Source organism: Trichosurus vulpecula, chromosome 8 (assembly GCF_011100635.1).
Source record: "Trichosurus vulpecula isolate mTriVul1 chromosome 8, mTriVul1.pri, whole genome shotgun sequence".
In the NCBI taxonomy this organism is placed as follows: domain Eukaryota; kingdom Metazoa; phylum Chordata; class Mammalia; order Diprotodontia; family Phalangeridae; genus Trichosurus; species Trichosurus vulpecula.
The window spans coordinates 125,179,661-125,202,527 of record NC_050580.1 but is presented as its reverse complement, the minus strand read 5'-3'; the positions used below and the strand labels follow the sequence as shown (position 1 = coordinate 125,202,527).

The 22,867-nt window shown below is 40.5% G+C and overlaps 1 protein-coding gene across 1 annotated transcript in view; it reads right to left on the bottom strand.

The window, feature by feature from the left end:
- Positions 1 to 746: 746 nt before the first annotated feature.
- LOC118829619 (NT-3 growth factor receptor) overlaps positions 747 to 22,867 on the bottom strand; it is a 164,297-nt gene continuing 142,176 nt past the window's right edge. The window contains exons 5-11 of the mRNA XM_036736568.1: positions 16,089 to 16,246; positions 12,544 to 12,686; positions 12,047 to 12,188; positions 11,221 to 11,517; positions 3,580 to 3,603; positions 1,754 to 1,818; positions 747 to 899 (exon numbers count right to left, since the gene is read on the bottom strand). Coding sequence (XP_036592463.1) covers positions 747 to 899; positions 1,754 to 1,818; positions 3,580 to 3,603; positions 11,221 to 11,517; positions 12,047 to 12,188; positions 12,544 to 12,686; positions 16,089 to 16,246 — 982 coding nt within the window. The remainder of the gene's footprint in view (positions 900 to 1,753; positions 1,819 to 3,579; positions 3,604 to 11,220; positions 11,518 to 12,046; positions 12,189 to 12,543; positions 12,687 to 16,088; positions 16,247 to 22,867) is intronic.

The window sequence follows — 22,867 nt, the reverse complement described above, 5'->3', positions numbered from 1 at the left end:
CAGGTTTAAGATTGGTACCACAACCTCCCATATCTCATTTGGACAGGCCTTTCCCTGCCCCCAATTGGGACTTCACGGATGGACACTAATTCACCATGTTAACCCCTCTCATGCTAGACCCGTTACACCAACCTTGGCCAAAAGCCACCACCACCCGGTGCTGGAGCTAAGCACTCCATGTTATGGAACCTGGCCAGTGGACTTAGAAAGCCTGTTGATCTTGGCATTGGCCCTGGGACCCTGTGTGGAGCTACGTGCTGAGACACCACCATGGGTCAACTATTTCATAGTAGAATCAGTCAGCTCACATCCTGCCTGGCCAATGCAGCTCCACTTCTTCTTGAGATCCCCAAGGAGGGGTTCAGAGAATAATGAAACAATTTCTGGGCTACAGTTTGTAGGAGCAAGAATTCAACCTGCCCACCAGTAACCGTAGGACCCAAATGGTCTCTTCTCTTGCTCCCATCACCACATCCTCAACTTTCTTCTTAAATTAGCGCAGTTCCCACCAATAGAGTTAACAAGTTCTGTACAGCAGCTCCAGCAAAAACAGAGATGCCACATTTGAGTACTGGTGGGCAAGATCCTTGCCCTTATTCCCCAGGCTGAGCAATTACTGATCATAGTCATAGAACAGGCAGCTCCCAGTGAAATTAATTAGGAAGCATTACCAGCCACTGGATGCTTGAGAGAGAATCCTTTCAGGGACCAAAGGAGATTAAAACAGCATCCTACAGTCAAAAGATTCAGTTCTCCCCAAAGGCACCCATGCTAATGAATGGAAATCCCACCATACCTTTCATTCCAAACTTGGACCGCCGGCCATACTTGTTGATCATGATAAAGAGAACCACCAAAAGGACACAGGCAAAAGCTGCAAGTCCAACAGCTATGGATACCTAGAGGAATAAAACATAATACTCAGGATCAGGGTGTACCACCAGGTCCTGCAGAGTATGCTGCATAACTGCTTTCTGCCCAAATGAGAAGTTTACAGCAGAAGCTCTTCCCAGTATGCGATGCTGTGTGCCTGCTGCATAAAATCCATTAAGAAACTGATTAACAAGACACTGAACACTCCCAAGAAACTTACCACAATAAATTGGTAGGAAGAAGAACTCCTGGTTCCAGGATTCCATTGTCTGAGTTGTTTCCATCCTTGGTGAATGGTATTTGAAACCTGACTCAACCACCATAATGACTCAAGTCATTTATGACTTCCCCTTTGCTTTTTTATTCAAAAAAACTTTGATTCCTAAATGCTACAGGGACCAAAGGGTCATCCCAGGGCTAAGAGAAGCAGTCAACCATCATGTAAAAATGTTGTGTAGAAGGACCACCTCTTTGGGGACTACCTATGTGAAACAATACATATCCTGTTGGACTCAATTAATGTGTTGGTTAGTTTTGATAAGCTGCTTTTTTTTCTTTTTTTTTATCCTTTGTTACAAGGGATGGTTTAATGGATAAGGGAGGGGATATAAATATTAATATAGATATGGATAGGTTTATATCAATATCTATATATAAATGAAGGTGATATAAAAACAAAAGACATCAACAAAATTTTTTAAAAACAGTCTATCTCTAGAGGCATAGAACATAGCCTTAAATATCCAGTCTTACTCCCTAGTGAAACACCAGTCTCTGATTTCCTTCTGTCTTTGTGAAATGCTAATCAGAGTCTCCCTGAACCAAGCCCAGTCAGGTCCCTTGGGAGAAGGTAACTCTTCTTGACCAGGATATGACTCACCCCAAAAGTGTCCTCCTCTGGTTTGTGGGTCACGGTGATAGGAGGTGTGGGGCTCACTTCATAGACTGGAACCAAAAGAACAGAGCAGGAGGGCAGTTAGTCAACAGACCACACATTAGAGAGCATTGGGAAACTTTTTGGAGCCTAGGCCACAATTCCATCCCCTGCCCCAAAGAATATACCATCGATCCCTGCAAAAAGACATTCATTCCAGTCTGAACCTTTGTATCCTAATATCTCCCTAGGTTCTGATGAAGTGGCTCTAGAACATAAATCCCTCTTATATTTCTTGACTAGATACAATAGCTCAAAAGCACATGTGCTCACTGCTACCCTGTCTTCGAAATAATATCCCTATTATACACCCCATCACCCGCTTCCTCAAAGGGAAAAAGAAAACTTAGGCCCTGTGACCTATAAACCACTGGAATAACATAATGCTTTATGGGGCGGGGGGAAGGAGGACTTAGAAATGAAGCCTAAATAACTAGGTTCTAGATGTACCACTGAATGAAAAACAAGGGGAAGCCTCCCACAGACTGGATGAAAGCAGACAACTCAAAGCACTACTTCCACTGATTCCTGAGGGAGTTGTTGACAGCAGGCTACCAACAGACACTTGTATCTTCTTCCTCCTTTATTCTCACATTCCCTTTCTTCTCTATACTATGTTTGTGCCATGGAGGTTACTTAATCTTACCAGTGGCAATTCAGGTCTAAAGAGGTTATTGATTCCTAGCCCAAAATAGAAACCACCATCTCATTCATTCCCCATTGAAGCTAGTGCACTATGACAACTCAACTTATTATATATGAAAGAGACACCCATAGAAATGCCTCATTCCCAGTTACCCAATCATGCTGAAGCCAAGAGTTAGTTTGTGCTATGGCTTATGGCATCTTCTTGGAGAAGAGCTTCCCCACCTTGGACATCTCTAGAGGAACATTCTGTGGGGTTACAAGTCTCCAGAGATTGAGAAGGAATAAGAAACACAGATGACATTTGCATCTAGATACAGCAGCCTGGATGTGAAGGAAAAACCTCCACAAAACAGGTGAGACAAATTCCCATAATTCTGTCATAAGAAAGAGATGACAAGGGTGGTAGACTTCCTTCAGAAAAATATAAAACATTATATGCAAGCCCCTAATTAGCTTAAAAGCAGTTTAAACCTTGCTCTTATTTGTATTATATGTAAATTATTTGTACACTCAAACTTCCATGGTCCGTCTTCTCCCCCCTCACCAAATCTAATAAGCCTCAGTCACATAGAAAATGGATCACTGGTCATCTCTCAAATACTCAAATGGACCTGTGATCTCACTGATTTGAATATTGACCCACCCCCCAAAAATGCACATTGCAATCTATCTGTGCCTTCCCCTGATCACTACACAAGTTGGAAATACAAAAATGGGACATCTAAAAACTTGGGTATCATACTTCCTACAGGAATTAACATCTAGGGCATGCACTATAACCCTAAACCCAATTTGATAAAAGTCAGGTCCAGCAAGATTCACTGCCACACCAGGGAACTGAAAACTCCTCAAACTCTCTAAACAGACTCTACTTTAGTCAGGTAGGTAAAACTGGAGTGTAGGGACCCAGAATCTAAAAAGCCTAGAGTTCTCCCTAGGTGAAAAGGAGCCTGAGAAAAATTGCCCCAGCAACCTAGACACTATCCTTCAATTCATTCTACCACAGATATCTCACATTCTCTCAACTGTTGGTGGAGGAGGTAGGAAGGCTGTCTGAATTCAGAGGAACTAAAAAGGGATTGAGTACATGAACAATTACAAAGCAAGAGGCAAAGGAGACTTACTTGAGACAAAGTTATCCGTACTCTCTGTAAAAAGGACAAAGAGATAATTAACACATTTAATAAAAAACAGAAAGGAGTAAGCCAGCCATTTCTGCCAGTCATCACCTTTCCCCCTCACCCTGATGCTTTAACAGCTTCCCAGCTACTGGCCAGTTATCGTGATGTCCACCATGTTGGGGAAGAGACTGAAGATAATCCCTCTGATTGGAAGAGGCCTCACCATCTCCATACCTGGAAGTCATGATGTTTTCACTCAGCACTCTTGTGTCACTCCACAGTTATTTCTTTGGATCCCAGGGACAAAAGTGATGGTGGAGGGAGAGATGTAAGGGTGCGATGTAAAGAGCATCAGGGAGAGAAGCATGCTCTTTCCAATTTATTCTGAAAGTGCCACTTGTGCTTGAAGAATGGAAGTCCAAGCATTTGTATCAGAAGGCAAATAAAATATGTAGCTTTTTGGTGCTCTAACCCCAGAACAGATTTCATGCACTGGTTGTGTTGATTATCTCTGGTTTTCCATGATGTACTTCCTGCCATCTCCCAGAAGAGATGACTTCTCCTCCATTTCCTCGTTAATATCGAGAGACCCTCTCCATTGACAGGTCACAAAGATAGACCTTTTTTCTTAGGTGGGCAGCTTGGGAATGTGACACCTGAAATGGCCTTTCTACCATGTACCTATGATACACTCAATGAGGGCATGAATGAAAACCACAGATCCAACTATGCCACTTTGCCAGCTCCATCAGGCTCTAGCCAGTAAACAGTCTTCTCTAATGACCTCGAGGGGAAGTGATGTTTTCTTTGGGAAGGCTTACCCCAGACACTTCTGAGATAACCCTAATCAGTATCAATTCACTGTTTTCTTAGGCTGTTAAGCCTCATCTGAATGCCTGGTTTGACATTCCTGCTGCCTCCATATTCCAGGTGACAAAATGCCTGACCGATTTTTTTTAATGGTCATGCCCTGACAGCCTGAAAGAACAGAGTCGCCAGATCAACTCACAGGTTCATGCTGATTTGCATGTTTCTCATAAGGTTCTCATTTATTAGAGAATATTCTCACATCAGCCAAATGTTTTAACCGAGTCTGTGAACCCTGTAATCTGCCAATCAGCCTATGAATGCTTAAATCCTTCGCTGCTGTCTGGAAACGTTTATCCATCCAAGATTCACACGGACACTGAAACAAGGTGCCACATTCACAGCATAGAACCCATGGGTGGATTTGGGGTTTCACACTGTTGATGGATGGGGAAAATAGTAACTCACTTTTAATCGGTCCTCACACTTAAATCCAAATGGAAGAATGGACTAAGAAAAGGATTGGGGGTCCCTAAGGAAACATCCTTGTCAGAGCATCACCTGAATCCTTTGTTCTAGGAAGAACATAGCTCACATCTTTCTGTGGCACAGGCCCAACACTCCCTGGGAAGGCACCCAACTGGGGAAGCAAGTGGGGCCTGCAGAAAGGAGAACAGAGCCAAAGACGTCTGTTCAACCATCCCTGATCATAGCCACAATACAAATATGGCTCAAAAGCAAGGGCAACAAGACATTCTTCCTCTTTCCTAGCCCCTTCCCCCAAAACAGTCAAAACCCAGGTTGTAGAGGTGAAGAAATGGGCTTTTCTGTTTCTTTTCTCACTAACACATGCATCTCACACATGTGAGCTTCATTTAACAATGGCTAGAGTCAAACTCTCTGATGATGATGATGGTGCTAAAATGGCCGCCCTCTTCCCAGCTCCCTATACTGCACTGGCAGCACTACCTCTGAACCCATACTATGCCCTCCGGTGGAAGGCAGCTGCCACGGTCAAGGGAGATGGTACCAGAGCCACAGCTTGCAAGCCAGACCTGACCAATTCAACCTTTTTCTACTACTCATTCTCCTAGCAGACTCAGCCGTAAAGCTTCAAAGCGAAGTCACCAAATGACCGAGTGCACAATCAAAATCGTCAGAAAATATTTACTAAGTACCTATTAAGTGCCAGGCCCTCCACTAAGTGCTGGGGATACAAAGAAAGACAAAAAATAATCCCTGCTCTCAAGGAACTTGTATTCTAATGAGGAAGATAGCGTACAAACAACTATGCACAAACAAGCTTCTATAGGATAAACTGGTGATAAATCAATAAAGGGGAGGTACTCAAATTAAAGGGGATTGGAATAGGCTTCCTGTAGCAAGTGGAAGCTTATCTGGGACTTGAAGGAAGCCAGACAAGCCGAGGCAGAGATAAGGAGGGGAGGGCATTCTAGGCATAGGTAACAGCCAGAGAAATACCCAGTCAGAAGACAGACTGTCTTGTTCAAGGAATAGAAAAGAGGCCGGTGTCACTGGATTGCATGCCTAAGCATTTTCTCTGAAGAGTCCTCTTTGACATCTGACCGATTTCCAAACTCAGCCTAATAATATTACCTTTTCTTATACCCCTCACCCACTCTTTTCCTAACTTGAGAACATCTTTAAGCCCTAATCTTCCTCCTTCCACCTGTGGGTAATCATCTGTCTTCCTCGGCTTTTTTTCTTCAGACTATTCCCTCTAATCTTTATTCCTTACAGCATCCCTCTCTCTCAGACTCTGATCTTTTCTGACAGCCTCTCCAGGCCCAGAGGACCCTAAAGAGATACAGCATCATACTTTTAAAAATGACCATTCTGGACAGAAGACCACTCTGTGTATCAAAGCTGGAGTCCATTTCTAATGTGCCCACTACTTCTCTGATAACATCCTTATTGGTGGAACTTATTTTTAGAATACCCCTTAAATGTCCCCTTTGACTACTTTCTTTCCTCATTTGTACTTTCAGACTTCCTTGGGGCTCAGAATAGTCATTCAAGGGAGAATTCATGCTTTTCTCCAAATCCTTTTTAATAAACACATCTCCACATTGAGAAAGCTTCTATTCTATTCCTTTAATTATTAACCTGTGCCATTCCTGCTCTTTTTCTATTTCTGACTCATGATGTATGAAAAGGAAGCAAAACCCCCAACCCAGGATAAACTTTCAGATGGCTTACCCCAGGGAACCATTCCCAAAATAAGATGTCTCAAGGTGTTTTCTTAAAAGAGACAAAGGGGGAATAAGATTTGTTTAGTTGAAAAGCAACTAGCAATGGAATAATATATTGTGAGTGTGAGAGTATATATGAGGCTGGGGAATGGGACAATCTCCACCACAACCTCAAATCTGAATGGGGGCACTGAATCCTGAAGTATCAGGTTCCTGATAATAAACTTGTGCTTTCTGTGCTATCTATATCAGCTTGGAATGCTTCCTTCTCGGACCCCAGGATCTGATCCACCCCATTCTTGGAAATACTGACAAGGCTAACCCCTGGCCTCATATCTCCCCTACAGAGGATCTTTAAAAAGCGGATGGATTCTTTGTCAGCAGGTTTTAGATGGCCTGAGCTAAAGGTAATCTGTTGGGAACCTTTCTGTCCAATTTGAGAAATTCTGCTGATTCTCACATTTACAGGCATATCTCTGAGGTGCAGTGGCATCTTAGTGGACTATCATTCTACCCCTGGAAGAATGTCCTGAAAGGGGAAAGTATGCATATCTCTCCACACCCTTCATAGGTAGAAAGAATGTATTGTGTATTCATGCAGTTGCTTTGCTTCCTAGGTTGGGGAGACAGGGAGGCTGATTATAAGAATAGGCCTTATTATTCCTCTCTAGGAACAATTCACCTTTTTGTATACATTCATTCCTTGTAACTTTCATATGACTTTTCCAGCTGTTCTCTGCCACCACTTTTTCATCATGTATTTTATTCTAACATGGCCCAAAGTGAACTAAAAACCTTTTCCCCACCCCAGTCCCCAAAGACCCCTCACCATTTCTATTTCTTTTAATATCACCACCATCCTGAATCATCTTTCATTCTAATCCCTTAACTAATCCAATTGCCTGAACCTCATCAGTCAAACCTTGATGATATCTCTTAAATCTGTACCCTTCTTTCTACTTCCATAGTACTTCACCCTAATTAGGTCTTCATTACCTCTTACCAGGATTACTGTAATAGCCTCTTGAGTCATCTTCCTGCCTCATCTGTCTCTTCTATCCTTTCTTCTTACTATAGTCTGAGTAATCTTCCTAATACAATACCAGTCTTCTACTCAAAAAACCTTCTGTAGCTCCCCATGGTCTATTTAATAAACTATAACAATTTACCGTGGCATTCGAGATCTTCCCTAACCTGGCTTCAATTAACCATTCAAACTTACTTCAAATTACTCCTCTTCATCTAACTCTATGTGCCAGTCAGACTCCATCCTCATATTACTCTCTCCCACTCCCATGCCTTTGTTGACACTGTCCCCCAACATCTAGAACGGATGAATACTCCCTACCCAACTTCTTTGCCTGTTGAAATGCCTCCCTTCTTTCAAGGGAGTCACCACCTCCTCCAAGAAACTTTCGCTGACCCTTTTTGTCCCCTAGTAAAAATGTTCTCCCCCTCCTCAAATTTTTTATCCAACTTTCCTTAAATCTTTTCTTTTGTACTTATCACATACCCTACTTGTATCAGTTATTAGTGTATGTCATTTACCCACTATTATATTGTAAAGCCCTATGAGAGCTGACAGCAAGAAGTGTGTGCATATACGTGCATCAATATATGTCACACCTTTTTACATATATATACATAGACATGTATGCATATGTATACATTCATACAGTTATTATTATATACATATATACATATGCATTCACATACTTATTATAGATCTTTGTATCCCTACTGCTTAGCACAATGCCTTGTCCCTAGTCAGTATTTAATAAATATTTGTAGAACTGAATTAAATTGAAATGAATTATTAAAAAATCTCTGCTCTATAATGAAACAAAACTTTCATGCAATGGGCCTAACAAATTATAGCTGGAAATGTTCCCAGTTTAGGAGCAAATGAGTCAGGTGGTATAATTCATAGTAAAGGTCTTCTAGGTCTCCCCAAGGACATCCCCACCTTCCCCTGCTACCTACACACACACATACACATACATACTACTACCAACATTACCATCATCACCACCATATTCTAAAAGTTATTCTGATGAATTCTGATGACTGAATAAAAGATCAAAAGGTACTCAGAGTCTTTGTAAAAAAAAAGGCCCATTGAGTTTTACAAAAGGGCAGGTTCATGCACGGCTAGAGAATACAAAATGCTGCTTCACTCTCACAGGACGGAAGTTTTCTCTGTTTTCTGGACACCAGATACCACTCCATTGTTTCTGGACTCTGCATATGCACCTCCTTGACATGGTCTATGACAGGGAAGTCCAGCTTAACCTCACCTCTCCTATCTCTCAGACAGCAAAATCAGCCCCTCCAAAGACTTGGACAATTCACTGCTTTACCCATCATCGTCATCATTATCATCATCATCAGTATTATTGTTGTCATTATGACATAATTGTTATTTTATTGCTGGCATTAATATAGAATTTTAAGATGTACAGAGCACTTTACGTACATCATCTTATTTGGTTTTCATAACAGCCCTGTGATGTAGGTACTACAGGTATAATTGTGCCCATTTTACAGATGAGGAAAGAGAGGTCCAGTGACTTTGCCATGGTCACATATTTATTAAGTGTCCAGAGGCAGAATTTGTACCCAAGTCTGCTGACTCCATGTCCTCAAAGGTTTTGTTTGTTTGTTTGTTTTTCCATTACAGGATGGATGGTTTCAGATAGAGAATACAAAGTTTACTTCCCAAGAGTCTTTTTTTTAAAAAAAGATTTACACATTTTTAAGCAAATTTATATGTGTTCCTCCATACACATGGTGGAATGGATCAAATGACCTCTAAGCATCCCTTCCAGCCCTAAGAATCTATAAAGCTAATCTTGCACTAAGTGATATATACAACTGGACTCGCTGAAAAGAACTATGGACCACTAGGGATCTGCTGCTCTAATCTATCCCCTATGAGCAAATACCGAAGCCATCCAAGAGTGGGATGCCTTATTCCTAAATTATCACTCTATAGAACAAGAGATTATATAATCCTCTTAAGTAACCTGATTTACTGTCTGAGTTTAAGAATTCTTCATACTCAAAGTAAAGGCCATAACTATTTCCACCTCCCAGAAGACATAGGAGGAATGAGCCAAACAAGACAATCTCTTGGACTTAGCCCACTAGGATCTTCCTCAGAGAAGCTCCCTTGAGTTCCTTCCATGTATGGTTTTCACTATCTGAAGCACTGGAGTTTCTATCATTCCCTTAGAGAATACTGTTTTCTATTCCCCAGGGTCTCACTGATAAGAAGTTTTCTCAACACTCAGCCTCATTTTTTTTCCCTTTTCTTCCTTTGCTCCCAGTACTCCTCATTATAGCCATCTTGCACTAAGTTAAATTAGGCATCCTGAAGATGACACTTCTCAGTTATTTGTAGACTGCAACGTCCCCTTTCACAGCAAGCAAACAATACACAGATTTAGCTCCTGATGTCTTTCTCATCCTAAATTACTCTTTCCACTTCTCCTCCCTTAGAAGAAACCTCAAGAGGTCATCTAGTCTACCAATTCTCAAACTTTTTGGTCTCAAGACCCTTTTACACACTTAAAACTTATTAAAGACTCCCAAAGGACTTGTACTTATATGGGTTATATCCATCAATATTTACCACATTGGAAATTAAAATATATTAGTATTATTATGAAAAACAGTTTTGACCTCATGGACCCACTGAAAGGAACTATGGACCCCTAGGGATCTCTGGACCACACTTTGAAAACTGCTGCTCTAGTCTATCCCCTTTAAGCAAATACCAAAGTCATCCAAGAGTGGGATGCCTGATTCCTAAATTATCTCTCTGTAGTACAAGAGATTATATAATCCTCTTAAGTAACCTAATTTACTGTCTGTTACCTTCGCTAGGCTTTTCTTCTTTCTGATCCTGAAATTTTCCAATTAGTAGAAGGTACTTGGGGGTGGTCCAGTGCAGATTGTGCAGAGAGTAAGTGAAAGACTATCAACTTCCCAAGGTCTTAATCTAATTGATGCCCCTTAAGTTGCTGTGGTCATTGCCCTTAGCCCACTATCTACTCTCACTAGACTCTATCAGTGACTTAATCCCTTAGTCCACTTCTATAATCTCTCACACCTTCCCCCAACCCTCCTCATAAGGCAGTGTGGGGTGGTAGGGGGAAAAAAGATTGGACTAGGAATCAAAGGGCCCAAATTCTAATTCCAGGTCTGCTACTACCTGGCTGTGTGGCCTTGGACAAGTCACTCCCCCAACATAGATATTTCTTCCTCTGTAAAATGAGGAGGTTAGTCCAGATGATATCTGAGATCTTTTCTGTTTCAAAATATCTATGTATGTGTCTGGGTCAGTAGGATACAGAGTTATGCCCTTGAATATGTAACTGTGCAAGTGTGTGTGTCAGCTACCCTCTTGGATGGTAGTCTCTTAGAAGTAAAACCCGTATCCAGATTGTGCTGACTCAGCTTGATGGTTCTAGTTGAATTCAATATATCTAATCAATGCACAACGGTAATACAAAAGTACAGTTGTTTTCTCTTCCCCACCACAAACTACTGAACATAACTGGATACTCTTGGGGAAATGGAGTCTACCCCAGGGTGGGAAAAAAAACTGCATTTCCCTCACCTGGAAAGGGTTCCTTGAGGAAGTGACCCTTGATGGTCTGATTGGCTGTGCCCAGGTGGTTTTTGGCTATAAGGGTGTAGTTGCCATTGTTATAATGGGTGGGCTTATTGAAGAGGAGGCAGCCTTCAGAGACCTCACCCTCCTGGTAGTACTCCACCCGAATGATCTTAGATTCCCTCAGTGGCTGCCCATTGTGCAGCCAGTGCAGGGTGGGGGGTGGGTTCCCCCGGACCACAAATTCGATGCAGTGCTCCAGCCGCAGTTCAGGTTCTTCTAGGCTCATCACACGTGGAGGATCTGCCAAAGGGAAGAACATCTAAATTGCTGGGATATTTTAAGCTTTCACATCCTGGAACCTTGGAGGAACTGGGGCTTCTCATCATAGATTTTGCCTACTTTCTTTTTCAAAAGATTGTCTGGAGGAATGATAGCTCCAACAGATAAGTGAAAAGTAGCTTTGGTTCAGTCAAACTCCCAAGATCCCTCTCAGTAAGCTGTCTCCATCTGTGCACCTTTCAGAAGCTTGTCTAGAGAGGTAAGGGACAAGATCCAAAACTAAGCCTCTCAAGAGAGCCCTTAACACGCCTCTGCAAGAGTTGTCTACACACTGTAGACACACCTCTGCAAGAATTAGGGACTCTCCCTGCTTGCCCAGACTCAGAAAAAACCATGTGTCAAAAGCACATTATTTCCCTGACCTTTTCACATCTTCTAGGCAATAGGCCTCCGACTGTGAGTCAACTCTACGGCTGCCCTTTATTTCCCACCCCACAGGCTCTTCTGAGACCTAGGTTCTCTCACAGAGATGCGACATGCCCATACTCACAGTAAACGGTGAGTGCCACACTAGCATTACTCATGCCCACCACATTTTCAGCAATGCAGGTCAAGGTGAAGCCATTGTCTTCACTGGTAACATTGACCAGGGTCAGGTTGATGGCATGAACATTGGTCCAGTTAAGGTTTGTCTGAAAACCCCAATGGAGAAATAATAGTCAAGTCACCTCTAGCCAGTTCTTTTTACCCCCCCACCCACCCACCCAAAGTCCTTTCCTTTCCCCACCTAACTCCAACACATCCTAAGGGAGAGTGAGGTAGTAGACCTATAGATGTCCATATTCTTTTACATTACATTAGGTGCACTTAATTATCCTAAAAAGACAAGTCCGATATCCAATGTCTATTTCTCCCTCTAACCATTCAGCTGCTACTCCTTTTTAAGCCCCTGGTACCCTGGAGCTGAAAGAAGCTCACTTCTAAGGCTGGGTGACCGACTGCACCTGACCTATGCTCACATCTTCTTTTGCCCTCCTAAAAGCCTACCTGGTGGGTATTGATGGACTGCAGGCCTGTGACAGTCCAGTCCACATCAGGCAGAGGGGAGCCAGAGCCATTACAGGTGATGACAGCATTCTCACCTTCTCGTACAGTCAGGTTGATGTGACTTACACTTATCTCAGGTAGGTCTGGGGAAGGGGAGGGAAGAAGACAAAAGAATTATCAGCAATGATCACCCAACTGTATCTACCTCCCTTTCTCACTGGGCTTAGGAGGGCTATCACTCCTTCCCCTACCTCAGTAAACAGGATTCATGTTCTGGAAAAAGTCCTAAATGAGATCTGGGTACAGTGGATAGAGTACAATGGAGGATGTTACCTCTGTTATCCTGGCCAAGTCACTTAACTTCCCTGGCCTCAGTTATTCATCTGTAAAATAAGGGGGTACATGATCTCTGAGGGCCCTTTTAGTTCTAAATTTTTGAGCTTCTGATTGCTTAGCAGGCTCCAAGGTGTGCATGATTATCCTAAAGAGAAACTGTCCCAAGTATGGAGTCCCAAATCAGACTTCTCCCCTCAAGTCAACAAGCATTTATTCAAGTACCTACTATGTGCCAGGCACTGTGCTAAGAACTGGGGATACAAAGAAAGGCAAAAGATAGTCCTTACTCTCAAAGAGTTTACAATCAAATGTCTTTCAGCAAATGGTTGCATAGAAGCAGAAAACTATAATAGAAATAGTTTTGCACCTATAGACAGAGGGACCAGGTTCTATGCCTTGGCTTTGCCACTTAATAGTTATGTGACCATGGTTAAGTCCTTTAAGGCCTCTGTTACCTCAGCTGTAAAATGAGGGCATTGGTCAAGATTATTGCTAAGGTGTCTTCCAGTTGTAAACCTATTATCCTATGCCTCTTTTATAGTTGGTCAGAAGCCTCGTGCTAAGCCAAGGTTGATAGGTAAAAACGTCCTATCAAGGTCCTAAAGACCAAACTCTTAGCAGAAAATTCAAAGCCTCCTCTTGACAACATCCTTCACTAAATATAAAAGACATTATAGATTTGTTGCTGTATAAAGATTCTAGAAGAACAAAGATTCATTGAAGAACATCTCTTAAATAATCTCTTTCAGGTGGGTTATCAGAATCTTTGACTGGCTTGACTAGGGAGGGAGCACTCCCTCCACGCAACACTTAACATTTACACTTTTTAATGCGTGGCCCATTCTCTAACCCTAGCCTCAATTTAATAAATACTAAATCATCCACTCAGAATAAAAGAATCTCCTAAAGGGCAGAGCAGCTAGGTTATGCAGTGGATAGAACACAGGCCCTGGAGTCAGGAGGATCTGAGTTCAAATTGTCTGCAGACACTTACTAGCTGTGTTGACTCTGGGCATGTCACTTAACCCCGACTGCCTCAAAAAAAAAAAAGAAAAGAAAAGAAAGGGACTAAGCAGGCATTTAATTAACATGAATTGATGGACTCAGGAAGGAGCTGACTCTCCTCTTCTTACGCAACCAGTAAAATGGTAAATACTAGGAACATGCTTGACCTCATCACTATACTATGGAACAGATTAGTAATCAACTGTTTTTTCTCTCCCAGGATGTGTAGGGACTCTCCAGTTCCCTCCCAACCACCAACACTGAACATTTATGCAGCTTCAATCGACACAATTTGTAATTCCCTAGTTGGAATTGACTGGTCCCCATCCCCCTTATTAACAGCTTGATACAAAGCAAAAGGTGCCCTTGATCTTCCTTCCACACAGACAACAGGACACACTGATTGATCACAGCTCTAACTCGCAGCTCAGCCCACAGAGGCCCAACCACGGTGCACGTGGCAGGCAGCAGCTAGAAACTAGGCACTTCCCTCCCACCTGTGTTAGCCTGCCCAAGGGAGAAAAGAGCTGGAGGGAGGTCAAGTAAGGGAACAGTGGAATGTGGAAAGTGATGAGAAGTTTCCCCAAGGAACACGTTTTCAGCAAACATACTGACTTTTGAATAGGTAGTTGATGCTTTCATGACCATATGAAACACTACTCCAAATCACTAATAAGAGAAATGCAAATCAAAACAACTTTGAGACATCATCTCACAGCTAATGAATTGTAAAAGATGGGAACAGTCAACAATGGAGCAGTTATGGCTAGAGGGGCATATTAATCCACTGGTTGGTAGAAATCTGAAATGGTTTAACCATTCTGAAAAACAATTTGGAACTATTCTAGGGAAGTGATTAAAATGCCCACACCCTTTAACCCAGAGATCTCACTGGTAGATACATACCTCAAAGAGGACAATGATAAAAATAAAGGACCCACAAGCAATAAAATATTTACTGTAGAAATACACTAGATGCCCATAAATTGTGAAATAACTAAATAAATTCTTGTTTAGGCATGTAATGAAAGATTACTATGAATGAATATGGGGAAATGTAGGAAGACCAACCATATATGAATTGATGCAAAGTGAAGGAAACAAAGTCAGAAAAACGACATATACAATGACTACAACAACGTGAGTAGAAAGAACAACAATACAATAATACTGAATGGCATGAAAGCATAGTGACCAACACATTCCCAAAGAAGAGCTACATGAAAACATCTCATGGTAACACTTCATGGTAAAGGTGGGGGAATATGCGTATGAAAGTCTGCACAAGATCTCAGACTTTTTCAATGTATAGGTTAGTTTTGCTGAAATGTTTTTGTTATAAAACTCTCTCTTGGAGGGGATAATGAGGAAGGAATCCATCGGGAAATATAGATGGTGTAAAAACTATAGATAAAAAGTATTTTTAAATAATTTTTAAATTATTTTAATTAATATTTTAAATGTGTATGTTGGTATATTGCTTACCATGCATTTGAGGTAGCATAGAATAATGGTTAGACTGCTGTATTTGAAGTATAAAACACCTGGATGCAAAGCTGACCTTTGATGCTTGAAAAGTGAAGCAAGCTGCTTAAACCTCTAAATACCTTAAGCAACTCCTTAAGACTTATTGATTAAGTGATAGACATAAATAATCTGATTTTATCCTCACAACAACTGTGTGAGATTGGTGCAGGAAAATTTTATTCTCTCCATTTTATGGATACTAGATACTGAATGGAGCTTAAGGATGAGAAATGACTTGGCCAAGGTTATGCAACTAATAAATAATAGAGTATAGACTCAAACCCAGCTCTTGGAATTCTATTCAGTACTCTTCACCATATATCATGCTGTCTTTCCCAAAATAACATAATTAAATTGCATTAAGAGAGGAAGACGGATAGGAAGAAGCGGAAGATAATTGAAAGGAATATGGTTAATTTCCCTGCATTCCTGAAACCATGACTCCTATAACTGTCCCTAAAATGGATAGGGATAGCACAGTGAAATGGGGACCCTGGAATTCCCTTGAATCCCGGATATATTTCATGAGATCTGGGCTCGACATCCTGGCAGTAGGAAAATTTGGAGGCCATAGTTTGATGTAATAATTTTTGGCCCCAGCCATTAGTGGATGATAAGGAGCCCAGGCCTTACAGAGAGAAGACAGGAAAACTGACATTTTCTTTCAGCCTACTTACCACACTGGGTGATGTTCATACGCTGCAGGGGAATTCGAGAGCCATCTGTGCTGATGCAGAAGAGATTCTGACTGTTCAGTTTGGCCTCACCCTGCTCTTGCCACAGCTGCATCCAGCGGATGTCACAGCTACAGTTGAAGAAATTTTGCTCTAATCTCCTATGAACAAAAATAGAGAAAGAAAACCATTCAACCAAAGAACAGGGTGACTCCTAGAATTTTACTAGAGAAGCAGAGATGGCCCACACCTGGTCTTCAGAGATTAAGGGAAGAGTGTATTTGACAAAACCTTATAAAAAAGTGCCAAAAGTTTACTCATCTAAGATTGTCTTTTTTTTCTTTTTGAACAAGAAAAATTAGGGGAAAGATGAATTAAATCTGCTTCCTTTCCTATTCACCAGATAGTAATTAATATTCTTCATCCACAAAATGGATTACATCATTCTGTTGCTCAAAAACTTTCAATGGCTCCCCATTGCCCACCAAAGAACATTCATGCTCCTCAATCTGGCAAAAACTGACCTTTCTAGAATTATCTTACACTGCTTCTTTTTCAAATACTCTATGCTCTAGCCAAACACTATTGCCTGAATGGAACCTGCATTATTCTACTTCCAGGCTGTGACTACAACTAGAATATCTTCCATTCCTACCTCCACCTGATATAATCATAATCATCTTTCAAAGCTCTCCTGGAAAGCTTTTTCCGTATCCCCAGAAAGAAGTTTTCTTGGATTTCACATTAGCCATGTTTACACAACTTATATAAACTTGCCACATGCTATTTGATATTATGGTTTATTGTTTACATGTCACAGAATCACAGAACTCCAAAATTATAGGAACCCTTATAAGGTTATCCAGTCCAATCTATAATTGATCAAGGATCTCATCTATATGGTCATTCAGTCACTGTTTAAAAAACTCCTGTGTCCCCTGATGGTCCCCTAGAAGACTTGTCTTCCTCTCACTGAATCTTTTTCAGCACTTGGGCACAGAATTTTGCATTTACTAGGCATTTAATAAATGCTCATTGCATCGGGTTTTGGAAAGAAGTTAGAAAAGAATATAGAAAGAAAGGAAAGAGACATTGATTTCAGAGAGCCAAAACTACATGTTAAATTTGGGGGGACTTTACCTTGGTGGGATTAGGGAGCCACTAAAGGTTTTCTTGATCAAAGTAAGGCTTTTTCAATTTTTATTTGGCTGAAGTATATAGGAATTGACTAGAAGAGGAAGAAGCTGAAAGTGATGAACAGTTACGAGGTCATAGCAATAACCCAGGTGTGAGTAAATGGGGTCCTGAAATAGGAAAGGGGCCTTAAAATGGAAAGGAGAAAGATTTTAAAGACTCTAGAGTACAAAAAGAGATGAACTCCAAACAGTAATTTTTCTTAGAAGATTCTCAACAAATGATCAACCAGACTTTACTTGAAGACCTCTGCTAGCAAGAAATGCACTACCTACCCAAAAAAAAAGCCTGTTCCATTTGTTGAATAGCTTTAAGGTGACCATCAAACAAATATGCCTCTCTTGTAACACCTTTCAAGGAATTGTGTATGGTTTTAACATATGTAGGGAAGACACCTTTTAAGGTGGTATTTTCCAGTATTGAATCAAATGTTTTGTGAGAGTAAAACAACAGTAAATGCTTTGAAATCTTGTTTTCTTTGGACCTTTCAATCAAGTGCATGATTATACAGATGTGGTCTAGGAAAGCATATCATTTGCAAAAACCTGCCTATTCTCTTCTCATACCTTTATCAAATGTACTTACATATGTGTAGATCATTCTTATAAAGATTTAATAGAGGAAATTAGGAACTTGTATTAGCATATATTATTGTCTCCATCACCATTTTCACTAGTAATTATGTCTGTGATATTTTCTAGTATTTAGTATTTTCCATCTCTTGGATGTCTTGAGATTGAAATTCCTCAGTGTCTTCAAAATTACATCATTCCCATCATGAACCTCCTCTGTGAGTGTGTGATCTGGTCCAGCTGTGCTTTGTGTCTTTGTTCCCTTTTGGCGCCATTTCTACTACATCATACAGCACATCAGGGATTGAGACTTCAGAGTCCAAATATGGTAGCTTTTCTGTCATTGACGGAGAGAATGGTCTGTTAAAAAACTTTTATAGATATTGTCCATTTTTATCTGATGGTTTTATATTTAATTTTATTTATATTTAAATACATTTCTACCTTAAACTCATGTTTCCCTTGGTGGACATTTCTCTCACTTAACAAAGAGATTAAGTATATTCTGAAATGGTTTTTAGGCTCATTTGGATTCTTCTTTATGGTGATTGATTAACATAGATTAAACTTCCCTTGCTCAAATTAGACAGCACATTTAAAGTGCATTGCAAAGTTTAAAACATTATATAACTGCTACCTAGTTTTATTGTTGTTATTAGAAAAGTATCCTAGTCTATTTCATCGTCTGTTCTTTTATTCACCTCCCATTTTCAGCACCGATAACTCGTTTAAATGAATGAGGTGGTAGCTGTTTTAATTGCATGGTATATATTATTAAATTATTTTTTTCTAATTTGATATTGATTTTGATTTTTGCTATAATAAGTCAATGGGTTTCACTGTACAGAGACAACTGATTGGAAAGTAATTCTGAGAATCAAAACCAGGCTATATGTTTTTATAAAAATATAGTGAGCTTCATTTTTGGAGCTATTCTACAATGTACAGGGCATACCAGCTCACTTCTTGAAGAAAGTATTCATGATACATGGGTTTCTGTGTAGTCTACAAGCTGTTAGCCCATCTTGCTTCTTAATCCCGAGCTGGATTTTCCAACATATTTTTCATTGTTCTTCTTTCCCTATGCTCACTTTTGCACTGACATTACTAAGCATTAAAGTATATGTTAATTTAATCTTCAGGGTTTTATGAAGAATTTTGTGGAATTTTCCTACCTCTTCATATTCTGCAACAGATGTAGGCACATATGCTACAACTCTTTTGTGGTGATTTTTTTCCCAAATACTCATACTGAGCACTACAGTAAGAGATGACCAAGTGTCTCATGAAATGAAAGTCTTTTGTTTCCTTTGGATACACAATTAAACCAACTCTTCCAACTCTGTTATTTGCCTCTGCCACAAGAACTTGTAAGCCATCCTTCCATTTAGTTTCAACTTACTTTTGTCTTCATTTATAATGAGAATGTCAATATTGACATCCTCTAGTAGTGTGTCAATTCATTGGTCATTTGATGGGAAACTCACATTTAGAGTACCAACAGTTAATATTTATAGACTATTTAAAAATTGTGATTCTTAGCACCCTCTGCCTTCTTTTTTCACCACTCTGCTACTGTTGCTGCAGAAGATGAAGGAAGTAACACAGAATTGAGAGTGCTTTTGCATTTTCCTTTGCTTCATGAATTGACATGAACAAAGAAATAATCACTGAGTGGCCAGACCATTGGTGATGAGCCTTTGTATATTTAACTAGGCTGCTCCTTGAACAACCCATTACCAGAATCATACTCAAAGACTTCCCATCATCATAAAATCTGCCAGAGGCTATGTTCCACTGGCATAGACCTTCAGAAACCAGGCTCACCTGCATTCTATGAGGAGACTTTGGAGTGGGGGCTTGGTGGAGGATTTTATAGCTACCTACTAAACCAACCTTGTATTTCTGCACATTCTCTGGAAGTTTCTCCTTATATAGGGTTGGTGTCTTCATCACCATAACTAAGTCAGAGTAGATTCAGAGGACAGCAACACATCTGAGCTAAAAAGTTGTTCTAAACAAATCCACTGATCATCCTAGAGATTCTGGTAGAAAATGGGTTTGAGTGGTTGACTCCGGAAGTAATGCTATAGGTGAGATGCTGTATAATGTACTCCTTGGTACATAAAGTGATTTTAATATGATATTCCTACAGATTCCCAACTTGCGAGTAGCAGACCCAGCAATCACTCTGACTCCCTGAAAGGTGAGGGGACCAGGTAGAGAATTAAATAAGGTATAAGGAAGGGCAAAGTAGTTATAATGATACTGCCCTTTTCTCTCCTCTCTATTAGCCATCCTCCACAAAATCAGGTCACTTGCAGGAGCTTCCCATCCCTGAGTTTCAGGGGCAGATCTGTAAGTAATAAACTACAGCTTTCTTCGGTCTATCAATAATGCATGAGGCCCCCATGAATAATGCAGCAGCAGCTGCTTCAGGGCAAAATTTACCAACACCCTTCCCTAGCACCTCAATGGCCTAGGGCCTAATCACAGGACCCAGGGGGCCTCCCACAAATTAACTCAGTCCAACTACTGAATATGTTGTCCTGCACTAGACATTGGCTCTTTACAATGTGGCCAAGGCCATGATCAGGTTTTTAGAAAAATTGATTTTCCTAAAGCCATTATCTGAGTTGTTTTTCTTTTCTTTTTCCATAGCATTCCTGGTACCAGTGACCCTATTGGATTATGACTGAGGGGGCTAAGGCATGAAGTGGGGAAATAGGCATGTCATTTCATCAAACCTCATTAGACTCACGGGAGGCAGGCTATATAACATTGGTTCATGAAGAAATGAAGCTCCAGCCCTTTTAAGAAACCAGGAAGAGACAATGAAGCCTTCAGTTATGGAGAGATATCACATAGTTCACATTCCAAGACTTGGAGCACTGAGCCTTCCATCACTCCCTATCCCCTGCCTATACTGAGTTAAGTTCCAACTACATTGCTAGGTATCCCTGAGGAAGATTTTTTTTCCTCCTCTCTCTCTAGAAATGTCCAATTGTCTAGCTGGTTTACCCAGTAAGGCCTTTTGAAGGCAACCTCATTCATTGAAGGCAAAATCATTCATTACCAAAGCTGAGCTGGTAATGACAAGGGTCCAGATCACCATGCAACAGAATGAATCTTAGCATCTAAGCGTAGATTAAACAGAAACATTGACTGCCAATACTATGATATACCTATTGAGGCAGAAGTCAAATAGGTCATAGAAATTTCTCCCTTAGTGCATAGTTCAGTTCCTTGGGGGCTTCCAAAGTATTTGTCCAGCTACACTAAAACAGATACATACCTTCTTAACACAGGAAAACAGTCATGTTCCTCCATGACTATGGCAGAAACTTTGAAATTCATGTCAGGGCTAGTGAAATTGTAACCTTTCTAGGAAAAGAAAAATAGTTCCCCTTGCCCTTCCCTGAATAGAATTCTTATAATCATCGAATTTTAGAGGTGACAGAGATCTCGGAAACTACCTAGCAAAATTTTTACCTCAACAGAATCCCTAACAAATGTTCAAACAAAGGGCCAGCCATTCATCCATTATTTGATGACCTCTGGGTGACTATTTGTTGGGTGTATTGTAGAGGAAATTTTTCTCCCAGTCTATATCAGACTAGATAGCCTCTCTGATCCTTTCCAAATGACATTCTGCAGATATATAGGTAGTCCATTCCATTGCTGGGCAGCTTTAATTGCTTGGGAAAGTTTTGTGCTTTTTCCCTTAAATTGAGCCAAAATGTTCCTCCATCTAATCTCCACTCATTCCTTCAAGTTGTGATCCCCTGGGGTCAAGAAGAACATATAATCCCTCTTTCATGTGATAACCCTTCATATCTGGAGATAGTTAGCATGTCCACTTCCAGGTCTTCTCTTCTCCATGCTAAACATCTTTATGGTACCACGTTTTCTCATCCTGGTTACCCTCCTCTGGACCTTCTCCAATTTATCAATGTCCAGTAAGACTATAATCTCCCTTTTTGGGACACTATTTAATACTGTAAATAAGTAGCAAAAAAAACTCAGCCACTCACCCATGTACAAGGAGCCAACCACATATTAACATAATCTGTGTTCTTTTGTATTTTTATTTATTTTGTTAAATATTTCCCAATTAAATTTTAATCTGGTTAGACTCAATGGCCTATGCTATAAATACACAATTTCAGCACAAAATAATGTTCTTAACTACTCAATTCCCATGTCACACAAGCCAGAGAAATGTCCCATTGTTTACCTCCTCAGAAACCCCCCAAAAGAAGAGAATACTTTAATGGTACCCACCATTCATTAGGAGGCTACTAAGCTTCTTTGAACAAAGAGCAAGAACAATGATAACCTAATTGTTCAGGGAGATTTGGAGAACGGCAAATTTCTAAAGATACATTTCAGTTCACTTCCTGAAGAAATTTTCATGATATGTAGGTTGTTGTGTAGTCTGCAAGCTATTAGCCTTCCTTGATTCTTAATCTTGAGCCAGATTTCCAACATATTTTCCATCATCTACCCCAACTTCACTTTTGCATTAAAGTTATTCACTACTAAAGAATATGCCGATTTAATTTTCAGAGGCCTATGTAATTCTTTGTAGACTGTCTATAACTCTTCATCCTCTACAACAGATGCAGGCATAGCCAATGTAGATAAAGTCTCCAAGAAGGGCTATGAAAATTACTCCATGAAAAGCCTTTAAGAAAAACTCAATAATTTACAGCATCTTTTTTGCTTGGTGCTCCTCTCTTTCTCCTCCTTTGATGTCTAGTGGTCCTTAGCTTTTTTCTGGTTCTTGACAATTCCTTTGCATCTCCATTGAGTCCTACTAATGCCTTTCATTCCTGTTACCCTGCAGAGTAGGAACCATAATCATATTTTTCTTCTATCAACAGACTGTGCCAGAAATGGGAATTGTTTATATTTTAATCACAGCCACAGCAAAAAGCAACCTGATCCTTCTCCAGCCTGATGATAAATTTCATATCTAGCATGTTAATTCTTCCCCATAAATAGACCCCCCAC